This window comes from Peromyscus leucopus, chromosome 23 (assembly GCF_004664715.2).
Source record: "Peromyscus leucopus breed LL Stock chromosome 23, UCI_PerLeu_2.1, whole genome shotgun sequence".
NCBI lineage: Eukaryota > Metazoa > Chordata > Mammalia > Rodentia > Cricetidae > Peromyscus > Peromyscus leucopus.
Genome location: NC_051082.1, coordinates 44356002 through 44370819, shown reverse-complemented (window position 1 = coordinate 44370819; position 14818 = coordinate 44356002). Strand labels below are relative to the sequence as shown.

The window sequence follows — 14818 nt, the reverse complement described above, 5'->3', positions numbered from 1 at the left end:
GTTTTGTTTTGGTTTTGGGGGGGTGGGGATCAGGTTTCATTATGTAACTCAGACTGGCATGGGACTCACTATATAGCCCAGGAACTACAATATAGGAAACTCATTAAAATCCTCCTGCCTCAGCCTCATGAGTGCTGGGATTACTGGCATAAACTATTGGTTTTTTAAATGTAAAGCATGAAAATACAATAAAAGGCAATTTTTTATTTAATTAGCAATAAAAAGAAAAATGATGTATCAGTGTATTTCACTAGATTTTGGCTCAAATTCTGCAACAAGCCTGCTCACCATGTGCTCTGAGGACACTCTTAGAGCACAATGCCAGGGTCCTTTGCCCTATCAGAGGACTGGCACCCACCATGGGTTGCAGGAGGGTAATATACCTACAACCTCACAGGGCACAGCTAGGATTCACCATATTTGGGGAATGACCAGGCCTGGCCTGAAGGCCACAATCCGTCCCACACAAGCACTAGACACATTGTAAGCAGTGGCCATAGCTTAGTGTTGTCTCCCCACAGGACACCTCCCCTCACATGGAAGTTTCAAGTTAAAAGGCAGGAGCTTAGAAACAGCACTGGGGAAGATGGGGTACCGTTGTCTCCAGGACCCTTGATGGTTCCTTAGCCTGTGTCCCCAGAAGGGGGCATGATGAGACCTTCCCAGGAGGCAATGCAAGGCCTGTCCTGGCAGACAGGAGAGGTTGGCTTGAGTCCATTTGTGCAACACCACACTTGTGAGATGATTCACTGAAGTGGCAAAGCGGCTCAGCATCAGGCATACTTGGGCCAAGTGTGTGTCTACACATGCACACTCCTCTGCTGTTAGTGTGGAAGGAGCAGCATTGGCAGCCAGGTTAGGGCCACAACTAGGGACAAGGCCTGTGACCACATCAGCTGCCAGATCCCCAGGGAGTGGTGGATGCCAGAGGCAATGTTAGGCAGACTCCCACCTCTACAGCATTTAGGATTTGGGACTGGGGCTGTTCAACCTGCTAGACTTCTTTTTTTTTTAAAAAAGATTTATTTATTTATTATGTATACAGTGTTCTGTCTGCATATACACCTGCATGTCAGAAGAGGGCACCAGATCTCATTATGAATGATTGTGAGCCACCATGTGGTTGCTGGGAATTGAACTCATGACCTCTGGAAGAACAGCCAGTGCTCTTAACCTCTGAGCCATCTCTCCAGCTCGCTAGACTTCTTTATATATGCTAGCTGTGTCCTTATCAGATATCAAGTAAGATTTTCAAATGGTCCTCTTCAATGAGAGGGGCTGCTTCTCTTTTAATTTTTTTATATTTTGTTTTTTAAGACGAGGTTTCTCTGTGTAGTCCTGGTTGTCCTGGAACTCACTCTGTAGACTAAGCTGGCCTTTAACTCACAGAGATCCACCTGCCTCTACTTTCCCAAGTGCTAGGATCAAAGGCCTGTGCCACCACCGCTCAGCTTTTTTCTTTTACTTTTTCTCCCCTCTTTCTTCAGAGTATTATCTAAAGCAAAAAATAATTTGGGGGTGGTAAACTGACTCAGCAAATAAAGGCACTTGATACAAAGCTTGACAACCTGAGCTCGATTCTGGAACCCATACGGTGGAAACAGAGAACCAACTCCCATAGGTTAACATGCTATCACTTATACATGTGCATATATAAACAAACATGTACAATGTTTTAAAATTTTGTGATGTTCCGTTTACCTCACTTTCTTCAATTGCTTGGGTTTTAGGCACTAGATCTAAGAAAGCCTTGCAATAACAGGATCATGACAATTTTCATGGCTTCACATTCATATCTTGGATCCACATTAAGCTCTCTGTGTTAGGAGGAGCCCAATCTTGTCTCTCACAGATGTCACCTGACACTGGCTGCTGGGGTCATTCCTTCCCCACTCAAGTGTCTTGCTATATATGTTAAAAATCATTTTACAGTAAACATAGGTGTTCATTCCTGGATTCTCAATTCCATTCTATCACCTTCTAGACTACTTTTTATATTTATGTTTATTTATGTGTATATATGGCAGGGGTAGGGAGAATGTACATGTGAATTCAGGCACAGTAATAGTTGGAAGAGGACATCATCAGACCTCCTGGAGCTGGAGTTACAGGCAATTGTAAGCTACCAGATGTGGGTACTGAGAATGACCTCAGCAGAGCATCAAAATGCTTTTACCTGCTGGGCTACCTCTCCATCCAGCCCCGATGAAACTTCTACACATCTGTCTTTTATGCCAGTATTGCACTGTATTGATTAGTACAAATTTAATTTTATTTTGTAACCATAAAGTGGTTTTTTGAAGAGGAACCTTCCACATGAATCCCATTATTAGCTTGCTGACTTCTGCAAAGAGGTCAAGTGGGACTTTGTTGGTGTATCAGATCTAACTATCAAGGTGGAGAGTACTGCCCACAGCAAGCCTGCTTCCCAATCCGTCAGCATGGGACAGATTCCATCTGTTTAGATCTGTTCACTGGTCTCACTGTTTCAGTTTGCAGGCTATCTATATGTCTTCTGATAAGACTCACTCCTACTTCTTTTCAATGCTCCTATAGATAGAACTACTTCAGTTTGCTCACTGAGATACAACTGGACAGAAACGCAACTGGCCGTGGCATACTGAACTTGCCTCCTGTGACCTCACTAAGCTTGCTTGTTCACTCTGATAGTTCAGCATGTGTCCCGGCTAGGTTTACTGTCAGGGCCTTGTGCATGCTAAGCAAGCACTCTACCACCAAGCATCACTAAAGCTCTTTAACTGACTTATAAACTGAAATAACTGCCCTGAGCTAGAAATGCCAGCAGTCAACAAATAAATGAGTGACTGAACAAAAATAAATGGCCATTAGAGACTGTAAGGGCACATGTGAAACCATTTGGTACATAATCTTCATATACTGCTGAGTCTGATTTGCTAATTTATTTTTAAAAATTCATTTCTATATTCAGTCATAACAGATACTTGTTCGTGGCTTTCTTGGCTAGTCAATGTCTGGTTTTGCTATCAGGTAGTACTAACCTCCCTGAATGAGCTGGGGAATGTTCCACGTTAGATCAAATATTTTTAATGAAAAGCAAGAGTAGAACTGCCCTGCTTGGGCAGTGTTCCACTTTGAACACTACTCCCTTCTTGGCACCTGCTGACTTAGTCTTCCTGCCTAGCCTCGGCTAAGCACAATAGACGGTCCTTAATGGTGGCACACTTCTACACTCCAGCCCTTAGAGGAAGAAGCCCTTAGAAGGGAGAAGATCGCTGTTAAGTGTGAGGCCAGCCTGGGCTACACAGCAAGACCTGATCTCAAAAATCAACAAAGCCAAGCCAAGCAAAACCACCAGAAGATGGACCTCTAGCTGAGGTGGGGAAAGTCACCTCAAGTGACAGGGAAAATACCCCAAGTAGTCTGGGACATTTCTGGGCCAACCTGCAGAAGGCAGTGCTTTTACAGGCCAGGAAGGAGTGACACTGGTGACTTGGAGAGGGGTTCCAATGGGACACTGACCCTACCTGGCCCTCAGTCACCTTCTCTTTCTGTTGTTGTGTGCGTTTCTGCTGCTACATCTAAGAACTCCCTGTGTCATTCCAGATCATCAAGATTCAGTTCACCCCTACACTTTCTCTTAAGTATGTAATAGTTTTAATTCTTCTATTTAGGTCTTTGGTCCACTTTAACCTTTGGTGTGGTAAGATTCCAAATGCCCCGGGTGTCCCAATACCTTTATCCTCACAAGGATCCTCAGTCACACTGGGGCAGCACTTCTCTGTCCCTATAGTCTGCATCCCAAGAACTGTGAGAGCATCCTCAGCTTACCTCTCACCCAGGTAGTCTCCAATGACAGTCTTGTTCAGGCCCTCTCCTTTGTACAGAAACTGGGCGACATCCTCTGGGGAGCTCTGAAGCAGGTCGTTCTCAATTAGGAACTGAATGCCCTGAGGAACAAATGAGATGGAACGTGCTGGTCAGGAGGTCCGTTCATGATCCATTTCAAAGTTGGAAACATGCTTTGTGCAGTAACCTGGGAGGTCTGGACACTGTGAAAATGCCAGAGCCCATGGAGCCTGCACAGCCTGACTTTCAGAACGTCATACTGTGTTTCATCCACTCAGATGTTACCCAGCAGTTAAAACACCATCACATCTATAAAGCTTGGGGGGAAACCATGTCTTTCCTGCCTCACAGGACCTTACTGTGGGTGAGAGATGCTGCCATGGGGCAGCCCAATAACCACCAACCCCCTTTACAATTATTTATTTCTATTTCATGTGAGTGGTTGCCTGCATGCATGTCTGTCTGTGTACTTCATGCATGCCTCGCACCTGCAGAGGCCAGAAGAGGGCGTCAGATCCCCTGGGACTGGAGTTCAGAAAGTTATGTGCTACCATGTGGGTGCTGGGAATTGGACCTAGTCCTCCCAAAGAGTAGCTGAGTTATCTCTCCAGCTGCCCTGCTCCACCTTTTAAAAAGAAGTATTTCTTTTTTGTTTTGTTTTTTGTTTTGTTTTGTTTTTTGAGACAGGGTTTCTCTGTGTAGCTTTGGTGCCTGCCTTGAAACTCACTCTGTAGACCAGGCTGGCCTCGAACTCACAGAGATCTGCCTGCCTCTGCCTCCTGAGTGCTGGGATTAAAGGCGTGTGCCACCATGTCCGGCCAAAAGAAGTATTTCTTACCTGATTAAAAATGTAAATTATTTATGTGTGTGAGCCCATCACTGACCACAATCAGAGGACATCCTGCCATGAGTTGGTTCTCTCCTTCTACCATGGAATCCTGGGGATGGAACTCAGGTCTTCAGGTATGGTGGTGTGTTTACCTGATGAGCCGTCTGGCCAGTTCTCCTTATTCATTATGACTGTGTGTGTGTGTGTCATGTCTGAGTGACATGTATGTGTGGAGGTCAGAGGACCTTCAGGAATCAGTTTTCTCCTTCCACCTGGACACTGGGGACTGAACTCAAGTTATCAGGCTTCTATGGCAAGTGCTTTTATCTGCTCTTCCCACCCTGCTTCAACCAACCCTTTTATTCTACCACCTTACCCCAGATAATTGTTTTACAGGCTTCCCTTACATACAAATGACAAATGTCACACAGGTCTGGGCAAGCAGCCATAAGTGGAAGCCTTTCACTGCCCTTCCTCTTCCTTTCTGAGTTGAACTCCATGTGGTGGCCAGAAGGACAGCATCTCTCATGTGAGAGAGAGACTGAGGTAAGCATTTTGCTCCCGTCACTTGAGAGTCACTTACTGCCATAGCAACTATATGATAAAATAAAACTCCATTGTGTAACCAGGGTTTTTTTTTTTGGGGGGGGGGCTGGATTTTCTGTTACCTGAGGCCAAAAGCATATTAACTGGCACACTACCACTGAGCTTACACCAGCTGAACACATGCCCACTTTAAGAACCTGCAAAGCATAGCTGACAATGTCAAGAGACAAGGCTGTCCCAGGCCTGAATGAGCTGCACTGCACACATCATGGGAACTCCCAGGACCTGCCACAACAGCAAAACACTCCCCTTTTGCACACCCTGAGAGCTGGTTTCCAGCCACCTTACACCAGGCTAGGAAGAACACAGATAATTCTGCTATCGTGTGTCAAGAGGCATTTCTACAAATTCAGAGAGGCTTTTCCAGCTGTAACTCCCAGGCCTAAGCCTGCTTTGGCTTCCTCATACACCCACAATCCATCTGGCAGCCTTATTTAGCATTTCCAAAAACTTCAGGCAGCAACAGACAACCAGTAAAAGAAAAGATAAAGATAGAAGATGGAAGATTGCAACTAGATGGAAAGAACAAAGTGAATGGTACCCAGCAAAAGACAACACAAAAGTACATGTGTGTAAATATATGCAATTACTGGGTGCATGGTGCAAATATGTGGATGTACACATGTAGGTGCTCATGCATGGAGGCCCTAAGTTGGTGTCATATCTTCTTGATACTGTGTTCCATTTTTAACTGATTAAGACAAGGTCTCCCACTAAACCTAGAGCTACCATTCTAGCTAATCTATTTAGCTACCTTGAACTAGGGCTTTTTTGCTCTGCCTCCCAAGGGCAGGGACTACAGGTAGCCACTGCACCTATCCAGGTTGTGTGTGGGTTTGGGGTTTCCAATCTCTGGTTGTCAACCTTGCACAGCAAATACTATACGCACTGAACCATCTCCCCAGTCCCAGGCAGGTGTATTTTCATTCTGCTTATGCACAGTTTAAAAAAAGCAAATCTAATTTTGGTGATAGTGTGGGATACCTGGGGGAATAGATCTGAGAAACAGTGGCCCCAGAAAGATGGCCTACAATGTTCTGCAAGCACATTTTGTTCTGGGTTTGAGGATTTTGTTTCTTAATTTGTCAAGATGCTTCAAATCTTACATCTAAAATTTGTGGGCCATGTAACATGTCATTTAAGCCTGACAGTCCTAAATTAACTCTTGTGTGTTTCTGATGGGAAAGGGAAAGAGCATGTCCACCTGGGTGCTACTGTGAAAGATAGACAGACAGAAAGACAGACACTGTCTGTCCTGGAGCATGGGCTAAAAGCCAGCAGCACTGCTCTGTGCTCACACTGTGGTTCACCAACCATCCAGGTGAGGAGAACTAGGAGTAAGTAGAGATGGTGAGTCAGCAGCCAGCAGGGCACAGTACTTGGAGACCCTGGAGGTTGGTGAGGGAAGAGCAATCACAGGAGGTTAGGCAGAAGTTTACCTTCTAATACCTCAGGGTCAAAGGTCAATACTCCAGCATTACAGAACCCTTACTAGGGTTATTAGAATTCTTAAGACTAACAGCGAGTGTAAACTGATTAGTTTGCTACCCTGGCAGGGAGGAGGGCATCTGAAAGAACCCAGGATTCTGAAATAAAAGGCTCATGGAAGCAGAGACTGAAGTGGCTCTGACCCAGGCCTGGTCCCTGGAGACTACCTTGACTGTGGCTATGAAACCCAGAGGTTGAGTTTGTGTCCACTCCCCTCAAAGAGCTCAATGACCCCTTGGCAGATGTAGATATTCCCAGTGCCCTTAACAAGTCACCTGGCTCCCCCACTGACCTGGGGCTTCAGGGTCTGTGGTCTCAAGGCTGAGTACCAGACCCTGGAACCCCAGGTCTCTGCCTGGTCACAGTGAGTTTATGGAACACACTGTCTAGATGCTCAGGACCTGTCCTGAGCCTCCACCCTCCCAAAGAATGAGGTCACCCACCCTAATAGCTGACCTTGATTGTCAACCTGACAGCACTTAGAATGACCTAGGAGAAAAGCCATGTCTGTGAGGAAGTTTCAAGGGAGTTTTAACTGAGAGCAGAAGCCCCCACCATGAACATGGGTGGCACCCCTTCCACGGGCTGGGTGCCTGGACTGAATAAAAAGAGAACTAGCAGAATACCAGCATCCATGTCTCCTGACTGTCAATGCAGTGTAAGCAGCTGCCTGAACCTGCTGCTGCCATACCTTTCCAGCCTGACAGCCTGTACCCTGACCTAGAGCAGACATAGCCCCCTCCCTAAGGTCAGCCTGCACCCTGACCTGGAGCAGACATAGCCCCCTTCCTAAGGTCAGCCTGCACCCTGACCTGGAGCAGACATAGCCCCCTTCCTAAGGTCAGCCTGCACCCTGACCTGGAGCAGACATAGCCCCCTTCCTAAGGTGGGCTGTACCCTTACCTGGGAGCAGACATAACCTCCTTCCTAAGAACAGCCTGCACCCTACCTAGGAGCAGACATAACCTCCTTCCTAAGGTGGGCCTGCACCCTGACCTGGAGCAGACATAACCCTCCTTGCTAAGGTCTCCTTTCTCAGGCATTTTGTCACAACAGTGAGAGAACTAATCATAGAACTGTTTTCAGAGTATAAACCACCAAGGATGTGAGAAAGTCCAATAGAACAAGGTGATTTCTGGCTTACAAGTCACATAAGGGACACAAGGAGGACCTTAGCAAAGAAAGGTCCCCTCTGCAAGAGACACATGTCCTGGTCATAAGAAACAGGGAAGTCAATGGTGAGTTTAGGCCAAAACCTATGATGGTTAATCTTGTCAACCTGACTGGACTGAGAGACACCTAGGTCAGTGAAGGACATCTCTGGGTATGTCTGTGAAAGTGTTTCCAGACACGATTAGACTAGACTAGACTAGATTTGGAGGGTTCTGACTTCATTAATTAAGATTCTTCTAGGTTGACAGATTGAAAGTAGCAGAGCTGTGGAAGATAGGGTCTGGTTAGAGGAAGTGGGCTGATGGTGACGTGCCCTCGAAGGGTCTATCTGGCCCCTTCCGGCTTTGTCTGTTGTCTAGGTGAGCAGAGGACCTCTGCCATGTGTTCTAACCATGTTGTTCTGCCTCACCTCAGGCCCAAAACTATGCATCGAAACAACCATGACGAACTGGAAAACCATAGACCCAAATTAATATTTTCTCCTTTCAACTCCATCAGTGATCTGCCACAGTGATGAAAGGTCTAGACAGATTGTAAGCAGACTGGAGTCAAAAGTCAGAGACCAAGACAGCTGCTGTAAGTAAGAAAGGGCTCCATGGGGGTGGCAGTGAGCCGCAGGCAAGCAGAGGACATAGCAGCAGGCCTGCTTTGAGTTCCCTGACGAGTGTCCTTGAAAGAGAAGCAGTTAAGCCAGGAGTGGTGGTGCTCACCTTTAATCCCAGCACTCAGGAGGCAGAGGCAGGTGGATCTCTGTGAGTCCGAGGCCAGCCTGGTCTACAGAGTGAGTTCTAGAACAGCCAGGGCTGTTATACAGAGAAACCCTGTCTTGAAACAAATAAACAAAAATGAACAGTTACACCGGGTGCGATGGCACATGCCTCCAATCCCAGCACTGCAGAGGCTAAGGCAGGGACACTCTCGAGTTCTAGGCTAGCCTGAACTACACAGTGAAAGAAGGTGCACAGAAGAGAAGGCCTCGAGAGAGACTGGGGGTAAGTTCACAGCTAAGGAGCACCTGCTGACCATCACTGGAAGCTAGGAGAGAGGCCGGAACAGACTCCCTCCATATTTAAAGAGCATTCTGCCTGTGTCTTCAGTTTGGATTCCTTGTCTCCTGTAGGAGGATTATTTCTAAGTCTTAAATCATCTAGTTGTGGCAATCTGTTACAGATATAGGGTACTACACATTAGACAATTAGTTATAAAAGAAATCAAATGTCTCAGTAAAATTCAATTTGTTTGTTTGTTTGTTTGTTTTTGACAAAGCGCTTCTCTGTATAACAGCCCTGGCTGGCCTGAAACTCACTTTTGGACCAGGATGGCCTTGAACTCAGAGATCTGTCTGCCTCTGCCTCCTGAGTGCTATAATAAAGGCCTGTGCCATCACACCAGCATTTAAATTAATATTTAAAAACAGCTGTAGAAATGGAAGGGCACATCCAGCCCTTTATCCCAGTACCTTTTCCTGTCTCTTCATTTTAGTCTTCCTCTAAGGGCATCTCAACTAAGAGACACTTGGTATTTATTTATTTTTATTTATAGAGCTTTATTTATTTTTGTTGTTATTTTTTAAAACAGGGTTTCAGTGTGTAACCCTGGCTGTCCTGGAACTAGCTGTGTAGACCAGGCTGGCCTTGAACTCAGAGATCCTCCTGTCTCTGCCTCCTGAGTGCTGGGATTAAAGGTGTGCACCACCACCGCCCAGCTGATTTATTCATTTTTATTTTATGTGTACAAGTGCTTTTCTTCCATGTATATCTGTGCACCATGTATTTGCAGTACCTTCAGAGGCCAGAAAAGGGCTTCCAATCCTCTGGAACAGGAGTCACAGTGGATGTGAGGCACCATGTAGGTGCTGGGCCTCCAACCTGCAAGTGCTCTTACCTAAAGAACCATCTCAACAGCCGCTGCTGGTGTTTATTTTAACCTAAGTAATTTAGCCAAGCCAAGTCTGTAGTGAGCAATAATCTGCTGTTAGAACTTACTCCTCTCATTTCTTCTCTTGGAGATTCTTGGGGTCTTTCTGAAGGAGGAGTTTATAAAAAGGTCCCATTATGCAGCCCAGGCCACCACACCTGTCATGACCATGCCTTCTTTTTGTTTGTTTGTTTGTTTGTTTGTTTTGTTTTGTTTTCGAGACAGGGTTTCTCTGTGTAGTTTTGGTGCCTGTCCTGGAACTCACTCTGTAGACCAGGCTGGCCTCGAACTCACAGAGATCCGCCTGCCTCTGCCTCCTGAGTGCTGGGGTTAAAGGTGTGCGCCACCGCCGCCCAGCAACCATGCCTTAATTCAACCTCTCCTAGTAATTGACACCTTATTTCATCCCTATTTTTAATGGCAACCCAAAATCTTGACAATTATTTAAACTTACATGTACCTACCAATGCCCAGGAAATCTCAGCTATCTTTATCTTTCTCTCCTTTTCTCCTTTGCTGTAGCTGTAGTATAGAACATACTGAGCTAATTGGGACTCCTAAAATACATTTTTCCATCTAACCCTTTACTTGTTTAGACTTAGGTTTTGCTGGTTCCTTTGCATATCTTTGTGTGTGTGTGTGTGTGTGTGTGTGTGTGTGTGTGTGTGTGTGTGTGTGTGTGTGTGTGACTGTTTTATGAGGCATGCCATACTCTGTGGTCCAGGCTGATCCTGAACTTTATGACCTTCCTGCCTCAGCCTTCCCAGTCTTGGGATTACAAACCTGAGCCACTGCCCCTGGCTCTGCACAGCTTCTGCACCTTGTGGGTATGTTTCTTGTTTTCAGGTCTATCTACTCAGCTTCTTAACAAATAGTAAGAGGTCTTAGTAACTAACTTTTTGAGTCCCTCTATATCTAAAAATGCCACTGCCTTTTTTTTTTTTCTCCTTTCATTAGTGACAATCTGGACAGAGTTCTCAGTTTTAAATCATTTCCCCTCAAGCTTTAGAAGACACTGTTTGGCTAATGTTACTGACATAGCATTCTCTGATAATGCAGCTCCAGACTTCCTTGATCTAATCAAACCTTTCCTGATTTATTTATAAACCCCAGTGCTACTTCTAAACTCCAACACAATGAGCAAACCAAAGCTCCCTAGTGTCATCACTGGAGACTGACAGTCCCTCCTAACCTGAAAGACCATTTCCTTGTGCTTTCACAAGATGACACGGTGCAGCAAGACATGGGGAGTAAACATGATTCTGAGCTGCAGAGTGAGATTATCTGCTGTGTCCTTAGACTCAAATATGTGTGTCCCTCAAAACTCACACATTGTTGTAGGTTTGAGCCTGTGGAAGTAGAGACTGAAGGGTAGTCAGGGTAGGACAAGCTTATTTGGGTACCCTTGGGTTGGGGGATTATGGCTTCATGAAAAGAGAAATTCTAAAGTCAGTTTGCGCCACACCCTCCTCACATGGAGGACTCAGTAAGAAGGTGGCTATCTGCACTGAGAAGAGAGACCTCACTAGAACACAACCATTCAGCAACCGTGATCTCAGACCCAAAGCCCTCCAACTGTGAGAAGTAAATGTGTGTTGTTTAAACGCACCCCCACCCTTCTGGAGGCTCTATGCATTTTTTTATGCATCCCAGGCTGGCCTGCAGCTGGCTTTGTAGTTCAAGACAATGCTGAGCTTCTGCTCCTCTTGTTCTCCTGTTTCCGCCTTCCAGTGCTGGGGTTACAGCGTGCATCACCCGGCCTGGTTTTCAGTCTGTGGTATTTTGATGCAACAGCTCAGCTGACTAAGGCAAGTATCACAACCATGTCTATAACCAAAAGATTTTGGTATTTTTCCCCAGCAAAAAGCCATATGCAGACTGAATGAGCTTTTTACTTTTATTGAGCAACTTAATTATAAATAATTGAATAGAACCAGCAATTAGCATAAAAAATACATTTCAGGTCAAAAGGGACACAAAGTGAAACCTATTAAGCAATTTGACAGAGCCTGAGGAAACACTGACTCCCTTGAATGTGGTAGGCAGACACCATGGGGCTGACTAGAGTACCTGGACCTGGAGTACCCCACAAACTGAGCCCAGGGGCTTCCACTGATTGCACCTGCACTCAGGTCCCCACACTGTGAGAAAGACCTTTAGGTCCAGGTAACAATTCAATCAGAAGCACCTGCTTCATCCTGCTTGTAACAAAATGAAACATCACCTCCATCCTTTCACGGGGTGATGTGATCATCTCTGCTCCAAGGCAGTCAGTCACTAAAACCAGCCAATCATTTGCATACTCTCACCTTTTTGGGGTCCATGTTGAATTTCTTTCTTCCCATGGCTATTTGCTTGTTCCTCTGAGTAGTTTTGCTATTGGTTTTAAACAATTTTAAAAAATCATTAGTGAGAGCTTCCACAGAGTGCAGCAGAATCACACCCTCCTGTGCCTTTTCCACCTCAGGTCAACCTGAGACAGAAAACAACGGTGTTCAGCAGAGCCCACCACCCTCAGTAACACATCTTCAGAAAGGATACTGGTGAAAAGTAGTGCCTTTCTAAAAGAAATTAAAAATGGAGTTCCTCATGATACAGAAAGGTTAACTCAGAGTCCTGAGCCTACAAAGCTGGTGAGGACACAGGAGGCAGGGAGGAGGGATGGACAACTCCAAAGTCTCCCACTTCCCAGCCCTGCCCTTGAACCCGTTGGTGAGCTCAGCTCGAGGGAGGTGGCGGGAATAAAGAGTATCCAATAAGTAACCTCGAAGTACAGTCATGAACACTTTACCTTTCCTCCACTGAAGTTAAGTTATCAATCTCTGTCATCACTTCTGCAATTTCATATTTCAGCCTCTGTCAAAAAAGAAGGAATTGGATCATGGGGTATCTAAACTATCCTATACTCAGAGGTTCAGAGCCATCTTGGTCTTCCAGGTACAAGCTTTCCCAAGGACCCATATGAGCATCACAAGGCCAAAACCTAACACCTGTATAAGTAAGGTAGACTCAATGTCAGAGGCAACATAGAACAGAGAAATCCATCTCTCCTCTCCTCTCCTCTCCTCTCCTCTCCTCTCCCTCCTCTCCTCTCCTCTCCCCTCCCCTCCCCCCCCCCCCCCCCCCCCCCCCCCCCCCCCCCCCCCCCCCCCCCCCCCCCCCCCCCCTCCCTCTCCCCTCCCCTCTCCCTCTCCCTCTCCCTCTCTCTGTGTGTGTGTGTGTGTGTGTGTGTTGTGTGTGTGTGTGTGTGTGTGTCCATCTCTCATCAGACACATCACTGGGGTCCACTAAGCAGGTTCTGAAGTACTTGTGTGAAAAATCAAGAAAGAAGCAAAAAAAATAAAAATAAAAATAAAAAATAGAGAGACTCATGTAAAAGCAAGTAGTGGGTCCTTAGCTCACTTCACTGTAGTCATTACACATAACCAGAGGTAGGGTAGCCTGAACTCTCAGGGGAAGCCGAAACCTAGGTATGTCTAGGCTGACATCAGGTTTGCCAGTCAATAGTCTCATGACTATCACTTCATAAGAGATGAAACTCCATGTGGCTACAGAAACAGCTCAGAAGTTAAGAGCATGTACTACTACTCTCTTCCAGAGAATGTAAGTTCAATTCTCAGCACATGTATCAGGTGGCTTACAACCATCTTTCAGTCAGGCTCCAGGGGATCCTACTCCTCTGGCCTCTGTGGGCATGTGCATTAATGTGCATATACCCACACATATACATGTAATTTAAAGTAATAATAAAAATTTGAAGTGATAATTATGATTTTTTTAAAAATAGAGAGAGATAAAGCCCCCAAGGACAAGGTCCAACTCAGAGACATGAGAAGCAGAGGAGACAGAAATTGTTTACCCCCTACTGGCTGGCTTTCCAGCCTCCCTGAGCCTCAGACAGCATCCTTGGTGACAGGATGAAGCAGCCAGTGTTCAGGGAAGAGTCCATATTATTGAGCAGTATGATCACTACTGTCCACATGATATGCATTCTTAATTCTTTAGACAAAGGACTTATCTGGGTTGCAGAATTTTCCAAGAATGCAGGCTAACCTTGAGCCAAAGTTGCCACCAATTACCTCTCAAGTACAAAGACATTTTATTCAGAACCATATTATGTGTGTGCCAGCAAGTTCAGACTTAAACAAGTTCCTAGAAATGAGCCATTGTCTAGGACAAGGCCTGCTGTACAGTGAGTGGCCTATGAGGCAACATTTACTTTGGCAATGACAATGACTATGAAGCTTCTCAAAAAAGGGCCACACGACTCACTTTCCTGAGGAAGCCTCACACCAAAGGACCCATGAGGCCTCTGAATGGTCTCTGAAGCATCAGACACTAACTCTGAAACTGTGGCTTCATTCATTTCCCCTCCTGTGGGACACCCCCCAGCGCTGGCCTCTGAGTCAAGTACACAAATGTGGGGAGGCAGTGTTTATCCATCTGTTTTATTCATCTTTGTTTAAATTAGTCATTCTGCTCCTACCACCACCAAGTAGGCACTTAGTATACAGCTAGAATACAATATATGTTTGTCTGTTCACTCAGAGGACACTGGACTGCCAAAAATGTAGCGGGCACCTATCTAAGTGCTTGTAACTGGGGCCACAGGTCAACTACTAGGAACACTGGTCCCTCCACTGTTGTCTCCGCTCCAGAGCCTGTGCTGTCTGGGATGGAGTCTTTGCCTCCTCAGCTCAGAGAACTCTTATCTCTGTCTCCATGGTGCTCACACTTTTCACATTTTCTTGAAGCTACCCTATCAGTATTCCACACAAATTCAAGGTAGACACTTTGCTGTTGGTGTATTACCTCAATGTCATCAATAAGCTCCTTTTTTCTTCGACGAATGTCCAAAAGCTCTTCTCGCTCTTCTAATGACAGGTCTTCAGGCACTGAAAAGAAGAAGAAAGAAAGAAAGAAAGGAAGGTCAACAACTTGAGGGGGGAGCTGGTGAGGCTGGAGACTGGAGGTGGG

The 14818-nt window shown here is 45.8% G+C and overlaps 1 protein-coding gene across 3 annotated transcripts in view; it reads right to left on the bottom strand.

The window, feature by feature from the left end:
- The window catches only part of Cyth3 (cytohesin 3), a 92819-nt gene that overhangs the window by 12505 nt on the left and 65496 nt on the right, over positions 1-14818 (bottom strand). For all 3 annotated transcript variants that reach the window (XM_037198488.1, XM_028890319.2, XM_037198487.1), the window contains exons 2-5: positions 14654-14736; positions 12633-12697; positions 12151-12217; positions 3811-3929 (exon numbers count right to left, since the gene is read on the bottom strand). In XM_037198488.1, the coding sequence (XP_037054383.1) occupies positions 3811-3929; positions 12151-12217; positions 12633-12670 (224 nt within the window). In that variant the 5' untranslated portion in view covers positions 12671-12697; positions 14654-14736. The remainder of the gene's footprint in view (positions 1-3810; positions 3930-12150; positions 12218-12632; positions 12698-14653; positions 14737-14818) is intronic.